The sequence below is a fragment of the Heliangelus exortis genome, chromosome 4 (genome assembly GCF_036169615.1).
Source record: "Heliangelus exortis chromosome 4, bHelExo1.hap1, whole genome shotgun sequence".
Classification (NCBI taxonomy): Eukaryota; Metazoa; Chordata; class Aves; order Apodiformes; family Trochilidae; genus Heliangelus; species Heliangelus exortis.
Window position 1 is genome coordinate 24,199,078 of NC_092425.1, and position 21,569 is coordinate 24,220,646.

The 21,569-nt window shown below is 38.4% G+C and overlaps 1 protein-coding gene across 2 annotated transcripts in view; it reads left to right on the forward strand.

The window, feature by feature from the left end:
* The first annotated feature begins 568 nt into the window (after positions 1–568).
* Positions 569–21,569, forward strand: part of MTMR7 (myotubularin related protein 7) — a 45,490-nt gene continuing 24,489 nt past the window's right edge. The window contains exons 1-3 of one of the 2 annotated variants that reach the window (XM_071743448.1): positions 569–877; positions 17,553–17,675; positions 18,749–18,911. In XM_071743448.1, coding sequence (XP_071599549.1) covers positions 854–877; positions 17,553–17,675; positions 18,749–18,911 — 310 coding nt within the window. In that variant the 5' untranslated portion in view covers positions 569–853. The remainder of the gene's footprint in view (positions 878–17,552; positions 17,676–18,748; positions 18,912–21,569) is intronic. The other variant, XM_071743449.1, reaches the window with a different exon arrangement.

A 21,569-nucleotide genomic window follows, 5' to 3' on the forward strand; every position in this document is an offset into this window, starting at 1 on the left:
GCACACAGGCATAAACAATGGAAAGTTCACCTTTTTGCTCAGAATATGGGTGTCCGTAAGAGATACCTGTTCTTAATCTTCACACAGGTAAGCTGAGGAAACCAGCTCTCCACCATTTCTTTTTGCTCCAAGAGGTAGCACATTTTTTGGACCAGCCAAGGAAAAAGATGGGACAAGGATTTTCCAGTGTAAGACTAAACACAAAAAATCTCCCCCTGTCTAAATCTGAGGATGCAGCAAAATCATGAATTACTGAAAAACAGATACGCAAAACTTGAGATAAGCAAAATTCAGTGCTTCAGTTTCACTAAGTGCCACTTTTGTCTTTGAGGTATTGTACACACTGGGCTCGGGAACGAAAAATTAAAGGGGGGGGGGGGAGGCCTTCTCAGACAGAGCTCCCTTTTATCCGATCTGATCTTTCCCGAAAGAAAGGACAGAGCGATGCAGTTTTAGATAAGGCAGAAAAAGGCTGAAGAGCGCCTTTCGGTACCCGGGGGAAGTGATCCGACACCGGTATCAGGCAGGCCGGGTCCGGGTCTGGGCGGGCCGGCGCGGAGCATCCCTGCGGACGGACAGCATGGCAGCTGCTGGGGAGGTGGAGCCAGGCGGTGACCTGACAGCATCAGCGGCGGGCACATTCTCTGCGTTGAACAAATACTCCCTTTTCCTTCCTACCTGCGCCGGAAAATGCGGGGAAAAATCAAATAAAATTTAAAAAATCATATATATGTATATATATATATTTAAAAGCAGAGCTGGCAGGAGAAAGCAGGAGAGGGTCCAGGTGCGTACGGCTGCCTCTCTGCCGGCTGCGGGAGGTGCATGAGGAGCTGGGCCGGGCGCCGCCGCCATGGAGCACATCCGGATGCCCAAGGTGGGTCCCGACGGGCGGGCAGCGGGGCCGGGCCGGACCGCGCCGGGCTGGGCTGGGCTGGTGGGGAGACGCGGCCCGGGCACGTCCGCCCCAGCGACCCAGCCGCCTGCCCTGCCCGCTTCTGCCGGGGCTACGGGGAGGCTCGGGCGGCAGAAGCCCTGCGGGCCTGAGGCCGGGACACCTATCCCCTGCGGGGCTGCGAGCCGCCAGGCCGGGGCTTTGGGTCAGATTGCTGTGAAATCCGCTCCGAGGCGCCGAGGGGTGACGGGCTGCCCGGGCGATGCATCCTGCCTGAGGGGGACACTGCCCTCAGCTGCAGGAATCCCAAATCAGAGGTGCCGTATCGGCTCCTCAGGTGCCTTTAGTTCACCCCAGTATGTCAGAGCTGGTGATGAATTTGTTTAGCGTTTGCATACCGGCATTTGGTCAGTGTAATGATGCTTTTCAAATAGCTCTCTCAGCGTGAGGCCTGTATTTGTTGACAAAATAGCCATCTTGCTCTAAAAAAGAAGATAGGGTTTTGGCACACAAAGGTTTTAGGTTAGAAGTAATAATAAAAAGGAACCTGAGCAATATTTTAATTATAAGTGGCAGACGGGATACGTTTTCACATTATTTACTTGTTTGTTTATTTATGTGCTAAACCCCCTGCAATTTAATAAGTTTGTGTTTGATTTTTGCCTATTTGTTTATTAGCATCATCTAGTATGATGATATGAATTTTAGATTAGAGCATCTTCCTACTTCATCTGGATTTCTGGGCTGCTAGGTGTTAAGCTTCAAATATATTAACAAGATAGGCTTTGGTAATAACTGTCTTTTTTCTCATTTAACTTTATGACCTATTATCTGCCTTTGTGGAAATTAAGAATATCAGAATAGTAAAAGGTATCCTACTGCAGGCAGGAAACAATCAGTGAAAGTTGTCTGCACAGTTTCTGACCATCAGCTGAAGAATGCTGAAAGCATGAATGAGGAAAATTGTGAAAACAATTTAGTAGAGGTAGAAAAAAATCCTAAAAAGAAAAAGAAATGTGAATAAGTATTTGTTGTGAATAGGAGACCCTGGCAAGTCCCTGTTGTGAGCAGAGGAAGCTTATCTTTTAGCTTGTCTACAAGCAAGTCCTTAAAATGTTACTATGCATATGTAAAACCCATTTCTGTATCTGCCAACTGAGAAGGCACTGTGCTGATGACTCAAGACACTGAAAATCTTACGCAGTGTAAGGTGATTCTGCAGTCTTGATTCCTGGCATTACCTTAGATTATAGCTATTCTAAGAGTTTTTTCTTTAATATAATAAAGGACTTTAGGAGGCATGATTGAAAGCTACAAATGATACAAAAATCCTTTTAAAATCCATATATAAATGAATAAAACCCAAGACATTCAACATGAGTTGGTACTGAAGTACCTAATCTCTTCAGTTACTTTTAAGTACACTTACAGTGTACCTACACTTACCTACTAGAATTTATGTTTTTCATGTGTTTACCCAGAAAACTTCAGCTTACAATCGGGTTATTTTGTTTTTAATTAATTTGTCTCTGATAATTTGGGATTTAATGTTAAATTAATTCCAGTGCCAGCATTTAAAAAGAGGTAGGAGAAAGCTATGTGAATATAGTAGGGATGTTCTCACTGTATCAAGTAGTAGTAGGGAGTATCACATTTCCTGATTCCATCCCAAGAGAAATTTGACAAGCAACTGCCCTACTCTGTAAAGGTATTAATTTCAGAATAATGACACTTTCTGAGATTCCCAGACCCAGCCAAGTTGAAAATTAAGATAAATACCATGCTCAGAAAATTAATAAACTTAATAATATCTGAAAAAAAAAAAACCTGCCCCAAGTAAAAGCCTTTCCTCAAAAGACAGTAATAAGGTCTGTATCACATGATCACATGATGTCCATTAGGAGCTGGCAATTTTTTTCTATTTTAATTGAACTGTAGTGACTGGTGGTTCACAGATATTAAAATAAATCTGATATAACATAACTGGCATTAAAAAAACCAGAGATTTCATACCAGTTGGACCAGTAGTTCATTTAGGTCACTACTCTGTCTGACAGTGGGAGAAAGAGGATGTGTGAACCTATTAACTATCTGCACCTCTCAGCATTCACAGTTGTTGTAGTAAGGTTCAACCCTTTTATTTCAATTAGTGTCCACTTATGGACCCCTACATGAGTTTGCCAAAACCCCTTCTGCACATCCCAATACCCTCTGCCTCTACAGCCTGCATGGAAGCAGGTTCTAGAAGATTATGGCCAGACAAAATACTTTCTTTTGTTTGTTAAAAAGTTCTTAATAGTTTCAGTCAGTGCTCTCGTTTCAAGGATCTGGTGAATAACAGTTCCATGTTCATCTTATTCATGACTTCACCACGAATCTTGATCACAACCAACTGGATTTTAATGATTTCAGAGAAATGTCAACAATGTCCCCAAGACCTCTTCCCTGTGTGGTTTCTATCAGTTCTGAGTCTGTGGTTGTATGGATTTAGCTTAGGTTGGCTTTCCCAGTAGCACTACTGTGTGACTCTGTTCTGAAACTCTTCAGTGTCTCTTTTGCCCACACACTGTGTTTTGCAAGAATCTTCTGGAGCTGTTGTGCAAAAGATAGAGCATTTAGCTACCTAAAACAGCTTTTGATCACGGACAGACTTCAAGATTTTAATGTTTATTCTTTTCTTCCAGTCACTGAGAAAGCTGAATAAAATCAGCACCAGACTGGGATGTTTTAGGACTTCACTGATGACTCTTCTCCAGACCATTAATCCCTTGCCTTTGCTTCCTGTCCTTACACCAGCTTTGTCTGTAAATTAATCTTTCCTTCATGGCAACTCAGTTTCTCTAATAATGTTCAACTGTCAAAAGCTTTTTTGGAATGCTGGATATATTAGATCCTCTGGGTCGTACCCATGTGCTTCATGGCAGCATCACAGGGCTTCAGCAGGATTGCCTGATGCAAAAGCCATTCTGGACTGTGTGTTCACTGGGTCAACAATCCTCTTCTTTCACCTGCTGTTGCAGCATAAATGTAATGTGGTTAATGATATATTGTCTGGTCTTTCACCAGAGGCCATGACACCTTAAGTCTAGTTCTGCAGAATTTAACCACAGTATCTCCTTAGCCAGTACAAACATCCTAGCAATGATATTTTCAAAACTTAATATCATCCTGTGTGTGAAGGTTGTAATTTGAGTACATTTTAAAATTGCTAGCAGTTGCTCATTGCTAAATAGAATTATATATTATGCAAATAGTCTTCTAAAAATAAAGAATTACTAAAACTGCTGCCCTCCATGAGTCTGGATTGAGCAGCACATTGACTGATTACTCTCAAAACCCAAAATGTGAAAAAACTGCTCAGTTATAAAAAATTAATAAGCAATACCTATTAACAGCATCTTTTTAACATGTAGAGATATGTCTGGCCATGGACAGATTGATAGATAAAGAGCTCTGAAGATATGTTGACTTCATAAGGGAACTTCTTGTACTGTTGCTGCTGGGACTTGATTTTATTTGCCACTGTTCCATATCATTTGTGTTCATTGGCAGGAGGCCTGCTGAATAGTCTTATAATAAAGGATACATCAGATTTATCCCTGGTGTAACAGCTGTCTTCAGTGGAGATAGCCCAGGAATCAATTTGGCTCAGTATCTCATGTTAACGCAATACTTCGGATGCCTTGAGTTGTTTAAGTGCTTTCATTTTTGTGATGTGATGGTAAGGTGTTTCCTTTCAATGACTCTGGATGAATTTAAGATATGCTGCCATTTCTCATGTTGAAGAAAAATCTTTCTACTAGATATATGACCTCCCAAAACAAATTTCCATCATGTATAAATGAGTGGGTCTCCTTTTCTTTTTAAACAATTTTCTTTTCCATAGTCCTTGCTTTTCAATGAAAAGGCTTTATAGCATATGTCAGTTTTCCTGAAGTCTCCATAAGGAAACCCATATAATTTACATCCCATATAATTTACAATACATTTATATATTGCACAATATTTGCTCAGATGCTTATTTAAGTGAATGGGAAAACTGAAATCAGCATGCCCAATCTTTACATTCCAACATGTTCTGGGTTGCTAAGCTGGCATTTCTGCCATTGCTCTCTGTGTGACTTCCTCTGAGATAGGAGGCAATATTACAGATAACCATATCCAGGCTACTGTTCTTTTTGGAGAAATCTGGTTTCACTTCAATGTTGCAGGAAGGAGGCAGCAGTCCTGACACTGCCAGGAACCGTCTGGGGCTGTGGGCAGGTTGGTTCTGCTCCAAAGCCAAGGAATGGGGTGCCATGGGCACTTTGCCATAGTGCCCTTAGCTCTTGGCTAAATATTTCTTTCTTTAGTTTCCTACTTAGGAAAGGTAAATGATATGAGTCTGGCATGACCCTTGCCTTTTATTGGTGTTCTGGGTCCTCAGCTTACAGGAGAGACTTTACCTTTTTTAAGTGTCAAATGAGTTTTCTGTTTAAGTGTTGTGTAAAGATGGACAGTATGAACTTTTCTGTTCTTTCTTCTAAAGGTACAGCTGAGAGCAGTGCACCTTACAGCTCAGCTGGTGCTCTCTGATTCCATAACTATTCTCTCACTTTACTTCATGGTTAGAAAATACTTAACATGCTCTGGGGCCAGATCAAGTTAATAACTTCAAACATGTAATTTTACTTCACTGCTTATTCTCAAAGTGACACATTGAAACATCTGTGCTAATTCTGGACACTTTTAAATATGATTTTGTGTATCATATATTTTTCTTTATGTTAATAAATCTTTCCTATCTATAATGCAGTTTATTTTCTTTGGAATCCCTTTACTCCATATTTGTGCTGTGGAACTTTGAGCACAAATGATAAATATAGTGCTCATGAGCTTTGTAATATACTCCATTGGAAGCCTTTTATGGTCTAACATTCAGGACTAGAGGTGGATAAAATGAAAATAGGAACTGTGTAGGTGAAGTGGGACTGGATTTAAAATTTCTGTTTGCAATTTGCTCCTAAAATATTTATTTTAAATTGGAGTCATCAAGAGACCTGCTTGACCCAGTGTCAGTTTAGAATTAAGCAAAATCTTGTAGCCATTATTTTCAAAAGACTTTGCCAGAAAATGGTCAAGAGGTCGTGAAAATCATGGTTATTTTGCATTCATGATACCTGCTTAATTGATTTCCATCTCAAAGGTTGTGGGGTTTTGTTTTGGTTTTGGTTGTTCTTCTAATCCACCTCAGAGAACTGTGGTCTTCTGTGCCATTCTCTTTCCCTAATTTTGTTATCTGTACAAGGTTTATTTTTATTACAGATGTGTTCCGCCCAGCAGCGTTACTCTGGTGAGGCAGTTGACATGCCCCTACCATCCTGTTGATGAAATTTTAAAATACCACACAATTATCACACTTTTCTCCCTTTTCTTTGAGCTTGTAGTAGGTGGCACAGGTAAAACTGCAACATGAGCCATAAAAAATCCTATTTTGTTAAAGTAGGTTGCAGTTTTTCTATTGGCAACAAAATGTTATGTTACCTAAATGATTGCATGTCACTGTGATTTTTCAAGTTACTTGTTTGTTACAGAAGACTAGAACTAAATATTTGGGGTGCAGATTCATCTGAATTTTCACTTTTCTGTTTATTTGGAAAATTTTGCCTTGTTTTGTTTTGGTTTTGTTTTCTTTTGTTTTACCCCATGCTTTTTTCCCTCCTGTTTCTCTTTTTCTTTTGGGCATCACTACTTATGGGGTAACATTTTTATTGTTTCACATTAGATATATAATGTAACACCAGAGGCTCCCTGGACACAGTCAAAGGAATTTACAGAATTCCACTAGACTAGATTCACAGTCTTCATTCACCATATATTTGTCATGTGCAGAAATCTCTTAGTTACTCAAATAAGGTACTGAAACTTAGATGGCATTAATACCTTCTTAATTTTCTGTTATTATCAGCAACTTCTTCTGTTCATTATTCTTAGATCTGTTTTCTCAGTTCTCTAGTGGAAGTCATATTTCTCATACTGATATATTAATATACATTGTCTTGAAAAAAAGGAAAATTGCTCTATGTCTGTTTCATCTGTCTCTGTTCTTATTTGGTCATCCCATTGGGAGTGACGTGAGACAGTTAAAGCTGTTAAAACACATCCTATATTCATCATCTCAAAACTCTGCACCTGTGTAGCAGTAAGAGTCTAGGATAGCTGATCATGGAATTAATAGTTAATTCAATGTTTACTCGTTCTATTTAATCTACAGCAAGCCCAGGAGCTTACTGACCTTTGTGGGGTGAATGACTTCCCAAGTGAGCAGAGTGAGCTGGTTTCCTAGGACTGATGGTCCTCCTAATTTGGAACCAGAACATCTGATTCAGAATACCAACTAACAAACACTGAAAAGGGAAGGGAGGGAAAGCATGATCCATCCAGGCAGATGCTTCCATATTTATGTCCTGAAGCATGTACACTGATGGAGCCAGTTATTCTAATCCAAAAGTCTTTTAAGGCAAGGAAAGAATTCCTCTAGCTTGAAAAGGCTTAGTATCTAGCATTTTGTCTTTTATGGTTCTGGTTCAGTTTTCATTTGGTTTTCTTTATTTTGCATTCCCCTTAACACTAGGGCCCTTCTATTCTGAATGCTCTTTCACTTTTGAAACTTGATTTTCATACATAGGCCTTTTTCCAATATGCACTTAATTTCTGATTTGTGTTTTTATAAATCAGGTCTTTCTCTAAGTACCTTGTTTTTTCCACACTGGGAATGGGAAGACACCTCCCTTGTGGGACCTGTATTCTGACTCATTCTATTAATTGGAAAGGTAGTTTGTCCTTAAATTTCTAGTTTTGTGTCTATTCCTTTTAGGTTTAGACAGCTCTGTTAAGTCCATAATAATATAAATATTTTCCTAATCCCAGACCTGGCAGACTTTTGGATTTCCTATGCCAGACTTTCATATTTTCAATTAATATGAACCTCAATAAAAAGACAGCTGGATAAAGTCATAAAACAAGCTCTAAAAACATGGATAGCCACATACTTTAATTTACTGTCTTGGTATCCGTGTCTAAACCAGTAACTCTAACACTTAACTGCACTTAAAAAGTAGTACTGAAAGTCATTAAGAGAGCATGTCTGCAGGGGACTCTTTCATTTCTGTTTATGCATAGTAGGAGGCTGAGGTTGGAACAGGGGATTTGGGAAGTTTAGCTTTGGAGTGGTCAGGGCTGGAATGCTCTAAGCCTGCTGTTAATGGACTCGAGTGGGTGGTGTTTGATCTATCAGTGTCTGTAAGCTCAAGGAATAGTCCATGTGCAACAGAAAATACACAACAACATTTCCTGATGTGCAGGTGTATTCTGCTGGGAAAGTAAGATCTCTACCATGAAAAAAGGGAGTCCTAGAAATCCATCTTTAATGCAAACCTTTTGTGTCCTGCACAGCTTGGATGGGCTGGTACTGCTGCTCTAAAGCTGACTGCTGAACAGGGTGTGATTTTGAACATCCAATGGAGCAGCCTGTACCAAACAAAGAAATTTAAATGTACATTTCTTTTCAGTTTCCCTTGGCTGCATGCAGAATTCTTTCTCCCTACTCCAGCTAAATGCTGTGAGCAGTACAATAATTATGTGCATATTTTTCAGAACTAAATCTAAACAATTTTGGCAAATGTAGTAAGATTTACCAACTTCTTCCCCCCCTAGATTAAAGCTGTTTGACATGGTTTTTAATAGAACACACAGAAAACTTAGGAAATTCCTCAGTTGCACCCTTCTTTTCTGGACAAATGGGATCTATTATGGACTGAGAGAGAAAAACACATTGTGGAAGAGATTTGTTGCAATCTTGAAACCATATTGCAATGCTATATACACTTGTAGTAGGTTACAGTTCACTGCATGCATTATGCAAGTGCTGCTCAGCTGCATCTGATAATATGGCACTGACCTCCCACTTTTTAAAGATCTTTGCATACAAGATGATTATTTTATCCACATTGTTAGGTAATTAGTTCACTGTTTTGCTCGTCCTAATTTTTCCATCTCTTTTCCAGTATTTCAACTTCACTTTAGTCCTTTAGTAAATTAGACTTGCTTAGATTTAAAAAAAAATAAATTCTCCCATCCTGCCAGATTTCCCCTGAGGAACCCTTGCAAGCTTAAGGTGTCTTTAGCTAAATTTAATTGTTTTGGTATTTTTGGCTTTTGTTGATTCTTTCGACATGTGCAATCATCCAACTCCGTGTTACAGATTGATTGTGCATTATTTAACTGCACTTGGAAAATATTTTCAGAGATGGAAATGTAAAAAGAATTACATGGATCAACTACAGTTTTCATGACTCTTATGAAATAGAATAGAAACCATATTAAATGGCAGCATTAGTTGGCACTTTGGTTTTCCTTTATTCTTGTTCCAAGGTTATAAAGAAAGATCACTTACTGTATATTTAGTTTACTGAGTACAACACTGTACTATTTTTATGTGAAAAAAATTGTAATTGCATTTGGTCTTTTGCATGTTGTATTTTTTCACTCCCAGGAATTATACTGAACACATGGATAGCTGAGGTCAGCTAGGGTGAAGAAAGCTCGAATGTTCCACTTGGCCTCAAACCATACCAGCTGTGCTCCTTTTTCCTCATTAGGCTCAGGCTTTTGGCTTGCACATGCTCTTTCCTTAGCTTTTGCGTGTCTGCAGTGCTGAAGCCAGTCAGACTCCTGCCATTATTTCCCAGGATTCAGTTTCTTCTTGCTTTTACTTGTGTGTGTAACATCACAAGGTGAGTAGGGGTGGTGACTGAAATCCCCATGCAGTTTAGGAATGTAAGAGAAGATGAAGTCCTGGATGGACAAGAAGCAGCACTCCTTAGGCTACATGTGTTCCACTAACCTACCAGAGGCCACCTCTCTTCCTTGGCTTTGGGTCAACCTTTTTAGCAGCACAGAACATGTGAAAGTGGTCTTTCTTTACCCTTGAAGAATCACTGAAGCTCCTTTGGACAGTCAAATGTCAAGGTACTTGAAATGTGGCAAATGCTTTGCAGGCTTTTGTTGTAGACCAAATAATTTTAGTTAAATTTAACAATTTAAATTTAACTAAACAACAGAGCAGCTTCTGAGGATGTGGCCTGAGCTAGGACATTCCTTGCTTAACCTTAGTGAGCAACTTTCTCCTGGCTGGAAGGGTTTTCCTTTTGTCCTTTCTTCCCTTTTGTGATAAGGAATTAGAGGAATTAGCAATGGTTCCTCCTAAAGGAGCCAAGAGCACTTGGTGATACATGGTAGCAGTTATTTTGTTCTTGGCTGCCAGATAGGTTTTCTCACTTCCTTCCAGATGCAGAGGGATAATTGTGATGTGCAGCTTCACCCTTACCATGGCAGAACTGCCAGTTCAAGTCTCTTCTACATCAGGTTTAGCTAACAGATGGGAAGCAAGCATGCAGACCAAAGTGTGCCCAGTCAGAATAAAACTCTGAGATGGTTCTTCCTGATTAAGGAGTTGGTTTTATTTGAAAATCCTGAAGTAGAGACTGTTTTGTGTCAAATAGCATCTCCTGCTGCACATGAGTGGTGGTGTCTCAGGAAGCAAAGCCATGTGGAGAGGAGTGGGACTGAGTTTTGCTCTAAGGCGTGAGACCTTTTCCAGTCTGACCAATTTGCTCTATGGCTTTGCTTCTCTCCTTTCCATACTCCAGTCTGAGTTCACAGTCAAAACTGATCCTGCATAGGAAGGAGCTTTCCCATATGGAGTTGTAAACTGCATGAGAAAGTAGTGTAACTTCTGCTGTGCTGAGGTACCAATGCAACTCAAAGAAGTGAGAATGAAAAGTAGCATATTCAAGAAGCACTGAAAATAGGCCATGCAGTCAGAGCTTATTCAAGAAGTAATCCATACTAAAAATGAAAAAAAATTAGGGTACATGGATATTTTTAGGAATAACATTTTAGTACACCAACTTTTCTGAACACTTTCAGGGTCATTTCTTTGCCATTCTTTGTTAGGTGGGTGTCCCATTGAAACTGGTGGGAGTTGTGCCTGAACAAAGCTTTGTCCCATGCTTTTCCCTAATATGACATCTTTTTCATGAATGACCTCCTTGCAACTAACTGTATTCATAAGTCATTTGTCATGTTTATTCTCTTGAGTAAAAAGAGCCTTCCATCTGTTCTTAATCTGTGTTCCCTTCTATTTTTTTTAAATTTCTATTTTTGTTTCCTTCTTTTTGTCATATGTGTTACATTGAAAATGAGTTTCTGGCCAACTTTATTTATCCCCATGTAAGGGGTTGTAATAATTGAAATAAATCTCTTGGCAGTCTTTTCTTTAAGCCTAGACAATCACAGTCATCAGGCAAAAATAAATGATGGGGGCAACACCTTCAGATACATGACTGAAGTTTTTACTCAGATACCACTCTCCAGTCTGGTTTGGCAAATGTTTTTGGTTTTTTTAGGCTAGTTTTACACCTTCTTATTCTTTACCTGGGATTTTCTGATCTGGTTTCTCCTACCAGCTGTTCCTTTTAGGCAAAGCACGTGTGTATGGTATATATGCTTTTCCTTTGTGTGTCAGTACCTACACGATTCTCCAATAAATATGAATCAGTTTAGATGAAAAAATGAAGCACTTTTTGGAGAAAAAGGAGGAGATTAATTACCACAGTCTCTCTTTCTGATATTAAATTTAACATTGTTTATTTTCAGTGATAATGCTGATTTCTCAACATGCTGCTACTGTTTAGATAGAAAAACTCAGGTTCTTCTAAAGCACTGTTGGAATGTGTCTTCCTCCTGTGTGGAATGAGTGCATTCATGTTCCCTCTAGACCATTTAAAGACACTGTTTGACCTGGCTTTCTTTTACTGATTGCAAGGGTGAAAAAGAAGAAAGAAGGCTCCTTCTCAGGATCCTTTGATCAGCAGAATGAAATCTTAAGATTGAGGCTGACCCTATTTTTTTTTCTTGTCAATGGGTGAAACATATTGCTTTTTCAGGAAGTCTGATTAGCTGGAAACTCAGCAGAAAAAACACAGATGGAGCTCAGATGAAAACCATGTAAATTCATGTAAGAGGTTATGCAGAGTTTTTAGAACAAGCTCCTGAGAAGTTAGATATCTGTACTTCTTCTGGAAGTACTTCGTGCCACTTACTTGATATAAATCAGAACTGTGGACTCAAATCCAGGTAGACTTTAGGTTTAAGCAGTTCACTTTCTCTTGGAAATTATGTTAGAGAAGATAAAGCAGTTCATGAGTAAACCTTCTTAGTATTAGTAAACCTTCTTTATTTTTTTCATATTGCAATCACAAATTGAGATACATCACACGAGAACTCAGCAAGGTTAGTCAATAAATCATGCTAATTTTTACTGAGCCAGATTTTGAGATCCTCATTTAATTTCAACTGAAATTTACTGTACTTAATGAGGTCAGCAGGAATAAGGGCTAGCTAAAAATTCAGTCTGCTGCATCATCTCACAAACATTACTTTTTTCTTGTTGAGCCTGGTGGGAGAGCTCATTTTGAGTTGTACTTACCCATACTGAAGTACTCAGAAACTGAGAAGCTTTTGTTAGAATGTAGAAAACATCTGATATTTTGGATTCTGTGCAGTGCTTCAAGAAATGCTGTCAGTATGAAGAAGTCTGCATTCTAAAATAAATGAGATTTGTCAAGAGTTCCACTTAATCAGAGCAAAGAAATATAGTCAATTAGACTAAATAAATGTTTCTGTACAAATCTTGAAGACCAGAAAAAAAAAGTTAGAACTAAAGTTATAAAGAGAATGTTGATATAATAGCATTTTACAAACAGTAGAAGAAAAATAATCAATGTGTCAGACTAATATCAATGACAAATTATGCATGAAAGACAGGTAAAATCATACCTGGCAAAGAGCACATTTCTGTCTTGAAGAAAGCAGAGTAGAATCCCATAGATTTACTGCACCAGAAAAGCAAAGAGTCCCTACAGTTTGAAATTACAAGATCCAGTAGGGAAAGCAGAGCTGTAGCACCACAGGGCTGCAGTACAGTGTTAGCAGTGAAGTACCAAACATCTTACCAGAATTATGGCATTGCCTAGGACAACTTACACGAGATCAAATGGGGCATGAAGCTGGGAAATGTGGTAACAGTGGGAGGCATCCTTCACCAATCTGAGATTGGGTAAGTGGGCTGGGGAGTGTGTGACCCTGCATAAAACTTCAGAGTTTTTATATGATTGCTTATTAGGAGGCTGTTTGTCTACTGGGGGGAGAGGGAGAGGAGTAGTTTGAAGTCATTCTAAATAATTCTAGAACCTTCTTCTTAGAGAATGACAGGAAGACCTGGTTCAAAGTACAGCTAGAACCTCTGTGGGACAGCAACTAATGTGCTTATATTCACTATCCTTAAAATACCAAAAAAAGTAGGGAACAAATCTCCCATGGCAATGTGCAACTTCAAAGAGGAAACTACATAAAAATGTGAAAACTGTTTTAAAGGGAAGAGAGCCAAAACCTAAAATGTTTATAGGAGTTGTGAAAATTGTTTAAATATGGGTGCTCACTGTAAGATGACTTCTAGAAAAAGGCTTTGAAAGACCAAGAAACCATTTGCATAAATAAACAGGAGGGTGAAGGAGCAAGAGGATGCCTCTTACTAAAAGAACTTCTTTTACTTGAAGTAAAAGTAAAACTTCAAGTAAAAAAAAAAGTAAACTTCAAGTTGAAGTTATGCCTAAATGAGGAAAACAAAGCATAAAAAGTTGAATATATATAAAAAAATAAGTCAGGCCAGAAGATATTTTGGAGGATAACTTGGCAAAACCAAGAAAAAACAATTTTCAAACTGTTTTTAAATAGGTGAAATCCTGGCAGAAAATCTGCAGGACCAATAAATTATCAAAGTAAGGAATGTATTTAGGGATATCCCCATTCATATTTCTCTGTAAACATACCGGATTTTTCACCAATGAAATCATTATAAGAGATGTCAGAAGAAACTGGCAACAATGAACACTGAAAAGTTACCAGGAGCAGATTGTATCCACGCAAGAAAACAGAACTAGAATACAGAACAGTCAAGCCAGTAAAAATGGTGTAATGCTTAAAATTTTCCCAGTCTGATAAAAACAGTGATAAATATGACACCTAATCTGAAAAAATCAGTAGGAGCTGCAACACACCCTAGGCCTTCTTCTAAATCATTAGATTTATGGACAAGTATGGTAAAACTGGGGAGAGTCAGCATAGGTTTGGTAAAGGAATCTGGAATATCTGAATTTTCTTTGTAAAAGTAGCTGAACATCCAGATGAAGGTGATTCATTTGATAGAAGCTAGCTGGTCTTCCTAAACTCACTTGATCATGTCCTTCATCAAAAGCTTTTGAAGAAACTTAAGTGGGATAGGATAAGGAATACAGACCTCTCAGTCATAGATAGTTAAAAAATAAGAAATAAATAGTAAGAACAAAGTGCCCATTTTTCCAGTGGAAGGAATTTATTGGTAGAGATCCAAGGAATCCGGAAGAGTCTGTGATGTTCAACTTCAAAGAGCTTTGAGACATACTGAAGGGAGGGGATGCCAGAGGTGCCAAACTTCACTGATAGTGGAAGCATGATTCAGGGCAGGAGAAATGGAAGATTGCTGTAGCACTTTGCAGCAAGGTCCCAGGATGCTGGTGATAAAATTAATCACTGATAAATGGATGATAATACACACAGGGGTTATCTCTTACAAAAGAAGACTTGGGTTGGAGTTCAGCAGAGAACAAAAAAGCAATGTTTGAAAATTTTTGAAAACCAAATAGAAAACAAAACAGTAAACTTCACCGTTCTGCTACACAAACATGTTTTGTACCTCTGTCTTCAATTCTCTTTGCACTTTTGGCCTTTTTTTTTTTAAGAAATAGACCTCTTGTATGATAATCAGAAGTGTGGAAGAGCTTTTCTGGAATAGCTTCCACAAAGGTGACAAGTACACGAAGTTGGGCTTTTCAGTCTGGGAGGAGAAAATGGAGGGCCTGTAACAGCATCTCTGGCACAGGGAAAGGGAATGAGGAATGACATCCCCTCTTGGCAAAGTTGCTCACTGAATGCATGGCTGCACCTGCTACTGGTGTCAGTTCCAAAGCACACAAGAGGAAGGGATTTTTTTTTTTCTTGTACAACGTATAGCTGAAATGAGAGGGAGGGTTCACTCTCAGAAGGTGTTTGTTGTGGGTACCAATAAGTTACAGGGATTCAAAATGTTTTTTGACAGAATTCAGGGAATCAGAGTGCAGTTAGGGTGATACAAATGCCAGAAGCACTGCCATAAGCAGCTGCAATTCCCTGCACTGAGGGACAAATTGCAGGGCTGGGCGAGCCTCTGGTCTGACCCAGTGCAGCCATTGTATTTGTTATCATGAAATATGATTTACTGAACTGTGCTTGGTGATCCAACCTTTAATTTATTTGTAACTGTAATAAAAATACCCAACCAAAGGGGAGCCTTCGTTTGTCTGTTTCAGCATAAGTCAGACGTGGGTCTCTGATCAAGGAGTGGGGAAAGGATGTGACTAAGAGGGCTGGAAATTCATCTGTCTGTCAGCCCCTGCCCAGCCTGTGGGTCTCTGCCTTGCTTGTATTTCATGTCCTGAGCTACCCCAGTTTGCAGGGTGAGGGTGGTGGCTGCCTTGTGCCAGGGCAGAGTCTTCATCCACATTGGACTAAGATGTAGATTCCTTGTTTTGTCCAAACAAACCTCATTTTTATCATCATTCCTGCTCTTTTATATCTCCTCTGTTGCTCACTACAGAATGCTTACTGGGTTAATGCTGTGTTTCTTTCATTCTTCCATTCCTCCTCACCCCAACATATGACCTCTGAAGTAGATGGTCCTGGGAAAAAACTTCATCCAGGCTTTCTAGATGTTTTATTTTTGTTTAAAGTAGATTATAACAGGCCCTGAGAGAGAAGACTTGGTTTTACTAATTGTTTGATTTTAAGCATTTTGCCACCAAACTGGCTTATTTTGGTTATGGGGGTTTCTTTAATCCTATTTTTTAAATAGTGCAATGTATTGGGAATAGACATTGTAAACATGTAATTCGTAGGTGCTGGCATCATTTTATTTCTGGTATGATTTCAGTGGAATTATTTCTGCAGAATTTTGAGAATACATGGCTACATCCCATCTCTGAGAACATTTTAGGACACTTATGTCAAACTAATCTGGAATCTCTGTGATTAATGAATCAAACTGATTTTGCTGATCCTCTGGTTCTTCTTTGTTGGACCCAGCTCTGATTTTCAGAGGAAATTTTCATCAGGAGATGGATGCAAAATTACATTTATTTCAATGCAAAAGTGATACAGTTTTCTTTAACTTTGTTCTTACCCCCCTTTACATTTTCTTAGAGCAACATTTAAGTCTACCTCTGCAATTCAAATACAAGACCAGTCTCATGATTTTTAGTGGGATGTCTTCAATAGTTATCAGCTCCAAGTCCTGAAAAGTATCTGAAAGTAATGATGTCTTTAGTGAAAAGTTGAAATAAGGGTATAGAGAAGAAGTATTGAAGTGTATTGAAAATTTTTTGCAGTAGTGGACAGGCTTCATAGATCTGTGCTGCTGTTTGCATGATAAGCATGTCCTCTGGTACATTTTCAAAATTATAAAGCCAGAAGACTACTTTGATAATTTACTACAATCTATATGATATCAACCATCAGTATTGCTTGGTTTCACTTTTTTGAAGTAGGTATTTTTTTTCAGGAATATGTCTAATTTTAGTTTTAGAATTGTGTTAATGGGAAACTCATTAAATGTATGGTAGCAAATTGTTAACTGTTTTAGGCAGTTTTTATCCCATTTAATATCCACCTTGTTGGGTTTTTTTATTGCTTTAGTTCCTCAGTCAGAAATGCCACATAGCATTAGATAAATGCCTATGACACATGCCATACACAAAGTATTAATGGTATGCAAGCCACAAGCTGATGATCTTGGAATCAATAGCACATTATGGACTCACCTGTTGCCAGGTTTATAGCAAAGATAGAGCACCCATTTTCTGTCCAGTGAAGCAGAGAAGTGGATATGAAGTCCTTGCTTTCCACTGAAAAGTGACTTAAGGTAAATTTTTTTTTTCTGGTGTGACCACTGCTGTCAGTCCTAATAGAAGGATAGGGACAGGGAAACATTTTTTCTAACTATCAACAGAGGCTTCCTTGGGAGCCTGAGTGAGGCCCACTGAAGAAGGACACTCTACCACTATCACTTCCTGCTTATTATTATTTTTTAAATTTAATTTCCCATGTACCATAGATAATTCCGGAATGGCTTGAGTGGACAACGTGGAGCTAGAGTTTAGCTGTAGGCCAGGCTCTGGCATGCTATCCCAGGTTTTTGGTAAGGTGAGATAACAGGAAAGAGCTCAAGTGAGAAATTGACTTTGGAATTCTTTGCTAACAGATTTTTGGATGTAGACATGCCCTAAGAGAGGGAAAGATTAACATTAACAGAGACAGATCATATAGTATAATAACATTTTTCTCATATGGTTATACTCTTCTGATAGTAATTTCTTATGGTACTGAAAAGAACTTTTTAATGGACAAAATGTGGATATGTTAAGATCTCTCTATGGCTGGTTATGCCATATCTTAAATATTATTTTCCTGCCATTTCTTTGTACAGGTGGAAAATGTTCGGTTACTTGATCGCTTATCTTCAAGAAAAGCTGCACTGGGGACCTTGTATTTAACAGCTACCCATGTCATTTTTGTGGAGAATGGTTCTGAAACTCGTAAAGAAACCTGGGTATGATTTATTGTTATTTTCAGATAGCTGTAGATGTATGGACTTTATCGATGGTGATTTGAAAATAAGTTGCAAAACAGTTTAAAAGTAGTAAATTAGTTCACATGGATGCTTTATAACTTCAGAGTGTGTAAAATTCCAGCCTGGTAGTTTTTGAAAATTTTCAATGGCTTCTGGATTTTGCAAAACAGTGAGAGAAGCAGGACTGTCACTGTAGGAATGCCAGATGTGGTTGTTTGAGGAACACCTACTGTAAACTACAGCATTGCTCCTACCAGCCAGGAAGAACTGAGGACAAATATTTTGAATATGAATTGCTACCTTGGCTCAGTCAGCTCTTGCCTCTTTCCCTGACTGCTTGTGCTGGATCAGGGATTTAGTTCCTTTAATTTGATTTTTTTGGTCATAATGTAGTTTTTGAGTTATCTGTTTTGATGGATTGATAATATATATGTTGGAAGTTTATACAGGTAAAGAGCTAGCTCTGGTGTCATACAATTTGAGAGTCGGTCAATGTAGCTCAGTTATGATAAGAATATAATAATAATGTAATAAAATAATAATATGTCCAGTTTTGTATTAATTATTAATTCAGTCCTCTTTTGGATCAAATATTGCCCTCCTGACTGATATTGTAATCTTTCATCTCATCTGATGCAGTATATAAAATTATATCAGGACTACCATTCTGCCAATGAGGAGACCAGACATTTTAGCCTTATTTAATTGGTGTTCTTTCATCTTTTCACTGGGCAGATAGATGAAAAAACCTCTTTTTCTGACAACTGCTACTTTACACTTAAGTGAACAAACAAAAAGCTTTGGATAGCATGACCTGGCTAATGTTTGAGCAGCTGAAACACTCCAGAAGCACTTCTTTGTCTGCAGGTGATGTATCAGGCACTGCTTGAACCTGAAGCTGGAGTTAGGAACAAAAAACTACAAGAGGAGGAGCGTGGGCATTTTCTGAAGCAGTAGTGGAAGCTACTGTGCCTGCCTTGGCACATAATTTCAAAGAATTACTTTTCTTCATACAGCATCACTTGGCATAACCATATTCAATTCCCCCTCAGGTTCTTCACAGCCAAATTTCCTCCATTGAGAAGCAGGCCACCACTGCCAGTGGTTGCCCATTGCTGATCCGCTGCAAGAACTTCCAGGTCATCCAGTTGGTCATCCCTCAGGAACGAGACTGCCATGACATTTACATTTCTCTGATACGTCTGGCACGACCAGGTATGGGAAGGAAACGTGGCACAGAAGTCAATCCTCATCTTGCAGAGGGGGAATATAATAGAGGAAATGTAGCTGTACGTCTTTGTCCTTTGCTGTTTAAGAAAAGAGACTTCATAAGAGATTGCCATGAGAGAAAAGGTCTCTGAGCAGGCAAGCATATTAAAATAATCTCTTACAGAGCAATGAAGAAAGCATATTATAACAAGTAGTTTGTCCCATAAAGTCACCAACTTGTGTTGAACATGGTACTCTAGAGGATCAGTAATTATAAAATATAACGATATTTTATGTGTAACTGTTGTTTACCAGGTGCCTTGTGTAATTAGGAAAATACTGACAAGTCTCTAAAACCAAGGAAATTTCATGTTCCTGCTGTGACAGAAAGCTTAAAATATATTTAGTTGTCATGCCAAGATCTGAATTTTCCCTTTCTCTGCTGTGTGCAGGTTTCTTGAAATCAGTAAAAGGTTTTTCAGCAAGCAGTTTATTTATTCCACTGGACTGACTGTGTTTTGGCCTATTATTATTCAGGTTTTCAATGGACCCCAAAAAACAAGTTTAGTGGCAGACTGCAATAGAGAAGAAGGTTCAAAAGAATGCAATAAGAGCACTGAAAAATTGGCTCTTTGTTCAGTTTCACAATGGTTTTCCTTCTCTAGTAAAATATCCAGTCTTCATATGAAGCGGAATTTGAATCTTGCTTATTAAAATTAAAAGGCTCTGATTGCAAGTGGAAACAAATATACCCTGACAGTGTTCTGCTGTGTCTTTTTGTGTGGAGACAAAGCTATACTTTCTCTATAAGGTACATTTTACTTCATGGGGAGAAGAAATTTTGATGCTCTCAGGCTCCATTTTCTGTTCTTTTCCTCTTCTGTTCATTCCTTCCGCCATAGCTGAACCCGAGGCAGAGTCATCTCCAGTACAGCCATAACATATCCCATGTTATCTCATGTCCTTGTTACACTAGAAGAGAAAAATTGTCTTCAGTTTTATTCTTACCAGCTGTTACTAGCAGTTTGGTATGGTCAAGCTGTCAACTGAACTTGACATTTTTGCTTCATCTGTGAAACACACTGACTGTAATAGTAATTACAGGTGTTTTAGCAGCATTTGCAGACACTAACAGCAAAATAATTGTGAAAGATTAAGGAAGGTTCTATAAATGCTCATGAAGAGGTGATAACTCAGCTTTAAGGCACTGTCTGTTAATACTTGAACACTTTTGTTACCTTCTATAGATACCATCATGTAATAATAATTCTAATGTTGAATACACTTCAGTCATAAGTAACCTGCATATATTTCAGTAGACCTTTTTAAAAGGCTTTCTATGTGCCTGTGAGCAGTAGATCCAGTCTGAAACAAAAGGTAGATGTGTTTGACAACCAGGAGCTGAAATAGCAACTAAAAGCACTTTATTAAAAATAATAATTAATATATTCAAACTTCTGTCATGGCACAGCTCTGGAAGACTGGTTTATTTCTCACCTGTAGCATAAAGTTTTATTCTTAATATTATGGTTGGTTTTGTTGCTATTGTTTTTATAGCTATAAGCTCTTTACTGTAGTATTTTAAGATGCTGCTTATTAGGTATATATTATTAGGAAAAAGAGCATAGTATTTAAATTAACCCTGTTAATCTAGTTAAAGTTATATTGTGGAACAAGTATATCATTGTAGAGCTGTGAAGTCAAAGAGGACTCATCTTGGAATTTACTTCAGTTCTGTTTTAACTGCAAACAAAACCTGTTGCTCAGATAGTTATAAGAAAGTTAGAGGAACAGGATGAAACATCCCCTTGTAACATAGCAGTATCTTAAATATCAACCAGAACTTTAATTTGAAGCTGAATTTATATCAGTGATATTTGACATTTAATGGCAATCGTGTCTGGTTTCCATTGGTCACCAAGATAAAGACACTCATTACAAAAATACAGATATTCTCCTAATAAAAGTTAAAAACTCCAGCACCAGACAAGTTTATTATATGGCCCTTAACCAAGGCTGGCAGATGGCATAGCTACTTAAACGAGTTCATGCTCATGAGGAAGTGGTTGATGTAACATATGCTGTTTTTATGCTGTTTTAACATCTGTATCACAATTGCTTTTGTCAGTAACTCAAGGACAAAATTTTGCAATCCATAAAGCTAAAATTTTATTGAATCTATTACAAATGTCCCTATTTAGGGACAAAGACTTCAGAGATAATTTTTGGAAGGTTGTGCTGTGTAGTCCATTGCTCAGGGCTTTTGTCTTTGCAACAGGACAGATGTTACTTTAATAAAGGGACTTCTAAGCTACCTCTGGCCAGCAAATTCTTTGGCTGAACAAGTACTTATGCTGGCACTGACTTTTCTTTGGATGAAAACACATTATCACTGGCATTTTGTCTTTGTGCTGGGGGAGGCTTTCACAGTTCAGTAGAGAAGTCTAGTGGAAGAGTATATTTTAAGTAGCATTACTAATAAGGCACATATACTGCAATTCATCCAAGTTACAAAACAGCACAGTACTTGCAAAGTATACTTGAAAATAGTAACAAGCCAGGATAAGGACTTTTGTCTAGCAAAGCATGCTGTTTTAAAAGAGAAGCTACATAAAAGACAAAAGCAACATTTTTGGTTTGAAGTGTGATTTGGGGATGAAAAGT